General features: G+C 37.5%; 1 protein-coding gene across 1 annotated transcript; it reads right to left on the bottom strand.

Annotated features, from left to right (window-relative positions):
* Nucleotides 1-254: 254 nt before the first annotated feature.
* LOC122275446 (glucan endo-1,3-beta-glucosidase 11-like) lies at nt 255-2890 on the bottom strand. Its single transcript, XM_043084510.1, has 3 exons — nt 2510-2890; nt 1209-2293; nt 255-921 (listed from the first exon to the last, which is right to left on the bottom strand). Exons 1-3 carry the CDS (start codon nt 2577-2579, stop codon nt 832-834), a joined length of 1245 nt encoding a protein of 414 aa, XP_042940444.1. The 5' UTR covers nt 2580-2890; the 3' UTR covers nt 255-831.
* Between the last annotated feature and the right edge of the window lie 607 nt (nt 2891-3497).

Genomic DNA, 3497 nt, shown 5'->3' with positions numbered 1-3497 from the left:
AGCAGCTGGCCATGGGCCGCCCCATTGTCCGCCCGAGGATAACAAAAAGAACCAAACAAAGCCTAAATCCCTCTTCCACTTTAGACTTTGATTACATCCATTAATATATTTTTCAATGAGCCTTATGTATTCTACTTGGTTTTCTAGAGAGAGAAAGATCGGTCGAGCTTGAGAGACTGGGAAATTAAGCAATTAAGCATTAGAAATCTTGATCACGCACCATTATATATATATATATATTATGAAAACAGTACTTGCATGTGGAATATTCCACGTCCCAAAGTAGAGAACTTTCCTTTCATTAATCAATATAATGAAGTTTTTCTGATCGTTACGCTAATTCCCTCTTACAACGTCATACAATTCTCTTTGCGATAAACGGAAATGATTATAATTACAACAATTAAATTTTTACATACACATACATATCCTAATTAAATGACAAAGTAAGTTGAAGATCGAATAAATCTAGATCAAGTTGCACTAAAACAACAAAGATATGACTGTCTCGATCATGACTTGCTCATCACTTGCTGCATGGTCTTTAAAGGATGCCTGATTTGTTGAGATTCGTAAAGCTAAGTAGGAATTCATTACCGTCTGATATTACTGATGTAGGCTAGCTATGGCTCATTTTTGCCTCGAAATGTCTGTTGGATGCATGATAGAGTCAACTTTGAGAGAGAGCGTCATAATTAGAGGTCTTTAACGTCATGAGGCTTGAAAGTGTACGTTTAAAGGGTCTCTATATTTCAACTAGTTATGCACGAAAACCCCAATTTTTTCTTACCAAAAAAGAGATATTTGCATCAACGTAACTCATCCCATTCCTTAAAATGGTCTTGATCTCATAAAAACATGGAAGGTCAGCAAATACACAAACAGCGAGTACACCAAGCTTTGATATTCCATAGTTGCGGCCTGTTTCACAGTAAATTCCATTTTAAGAGGGGGAAAATTGAACAAAAAAAGGATAAAAGGAAAATAACTAGATTGTCACTATTCATCGAAGTACATGCAATTTATAAATAACACATGATGATTTTTAACGAAATATATATGTACAAAAGCTCATTGCACAGATCACACTTTTCCTATTGCTATATGTGTATATATTATATACAACTTCTAGGGTTCTTCTATATTAATATTTTATAAGCAAATAACAAAGTGAATAAAGATGATACAAAATGAACCTATGGCTTTACCTTCGTGGCAGACGAAGTAAGAGAAATGGAAGTACTCGTTGAGGTTGAAGTACTTGTTGAAGTTGAAGTACTAGTAGTACTACTTGATAGGGCAAAGGGGCCAACATTGTAACACATGGTTCCATCAGGCCGATACAGACCATAATTCCTCTCAGAAGTCTGTCCTGGCTTCAAATCCTCATTGAACAAAGCAAACAGATAAACTTCGAGCCGCATGTTAGGACTCCAAGGTGTCCCTTCGTTCTGCAATTGCCTTCTCATCAAGTTCCTGTTATAAGCAGCCGCATTCTCCATCGTTGCACCAACTTCACTGGGATCACCTTTCGACGGCCACCCAGTTTCCGAGACCCTAATCTCTATTCCACTATACCCCATTCTAGCAATGGCAAAACTGACTGCATCTACTTGAGCATAGAGCATGTTATCATAGTGTAAATGGGTATACGGATCGACCATTCCTGAGTTAGGATTAAAAAGCACATAGTCCAAAGAAATCTTGTTTGGGTTATCCTTATAAGCAAAATACGGATAGGCATTGATCCAAAAGGGTGCTTTGGTGCTCGACAAGAATTTTAGCACCTGTGACATGGTTTCATATACCTCGGTTTTAAAACTCCCGGCAGAAGGCGGGTATGACTCGGCAAGAACAGCTAGAGAATTGGGCGTAGAGACATGAATGTGCGAGTCTAGACCTAATTGAGCTAGAGCACCATGGATGCTGACCATGGCCGGAACAAGATTCGCCGTTAGGCCGGTCGTATCGGCTCCGGTGATGATCTCGTTTCCTACTGCTATCCCTGTGATTCTTGTTGCAGGGAAGTAAGGCTTGATATGGGAGTTGACCCACTGAAGGGCTTGTTCTTGGTCCATTAACTGAGCTAGCATTTCGTTTTCGACAGTGACAATGAGTTCTACATTGGAGTTGGCGAATGCTGTCAAAATCTGAGGATTTGTATCGTAAATTCTTGCTCTCGTGAGTCGAAGGGAGCTTAACAGATCGAGAACTTTCTCGGGTGGTAGCAAATTATCGCCCAGTTGACCATAATTGATTCCAAGTGATGTCACTTCTCGTAAAAAGCCGAAGTCTGTGTAAAGTAGAAATAAACACGATCGAGCAATGAGAACTGTAAGTGCATCGCAATTATTGATGACAAAAAGTGGAATGAAATTATGAAAACAGGTTCCTGCGCGCCCACATATATATGTATAGAGCAATAATCTCTGTTGAATAGGAACTAATATCACCAAACACAAAAGCAAAAAACAGAAGTACCCTACAAATAAAAGCGAAGAGGTAGTACCTAAGAAGTAGAGAGAAACCACGAGAAGAATACGGATCATGACAGAGATTCTGCAACTAAAATTTTCCATTGAGAGAGATCTAGGGAGACCGAAGAATGTTAAGCTGAGAAAGAGAGATCAGGGAAGAAATACTTATATATGGAGACAGATATATATAGTGCTATGTATTCTTTTCTTGTTTGAAGTCTGTAATTTGGAGGGTATGACGCACGGTTTTAGCTTGCCTTTGCAATCTTGGCTTTTGGCTATGACCTCTAAAGAGGTTTTAAATGACTTTGGTCTCTTATATTCTCGTCGATCGCCTTAAATCTCTTCTTTTCAACTGGATTCATGTCTTCTTCAAACACACTCCAACTATTCCAATTTTGCGTGACCATAATGCCCCGGCTGCCACTTTCTTCATTCTAAAGCAAAGGGAAATCCCACCGGTTGGTTTAATATTTTAAGGCCAGGAGTAAGCAAGTGGGGGATCCCCAAATTTAAGGTATTATGTACGTCAAAAACTTTATAAATTGTTTAACCGGCCTAGTCCGGCCTGTTGAAAAGAGATGCCACTTTAATCTAAATAATTGTTGTTATTATAATATTTTCTATTTCTAGTGCAATTTGGGACATGCATATAATAACTAGGTATATATATATATATCGTTGCTTTTATTTAAAAGGAAATAGAGCTGATCAGGGGTAAATTACCCACTAAATTGTAGATATTGTTCATGTCAATCAATTTTTTGAGAAATGCTGATGATCTACTAGTTAAGACTTGATGATAATTTGCACCATAAACCTATATATATATATAGATAGATGTGACAGTAGTCATATGATGATCTTCTGTTTAATTTTATATTTGTAGGAATTACTTTTATCTCATAATTAACTTTATGTTAACATGATTTATTGCTTAGCTATACGTATATATATAATTAATTTGTCTGTATATATATTATTAACTATTATGCGCGCATTATAGGCCGGCGCGCACAA

This window comes from Carya illinoinensis, chromosome 9, assembly GCF_018687715.1.
Source record: "Carya illinoinensis cultivar Pawnee chromosome 9, C.illinoinensisPawnee_v1, whole genome shotgun sequence".
NCBI lineage: Eukaryota > Viridiplantae > Streptophyta > Magnoliopsida > Fagales > Juglandaceae > Carya > Carya illinoinensis.
This window is presented reverse-complemented; position numbering and strand designations above follow the sequence as displayed.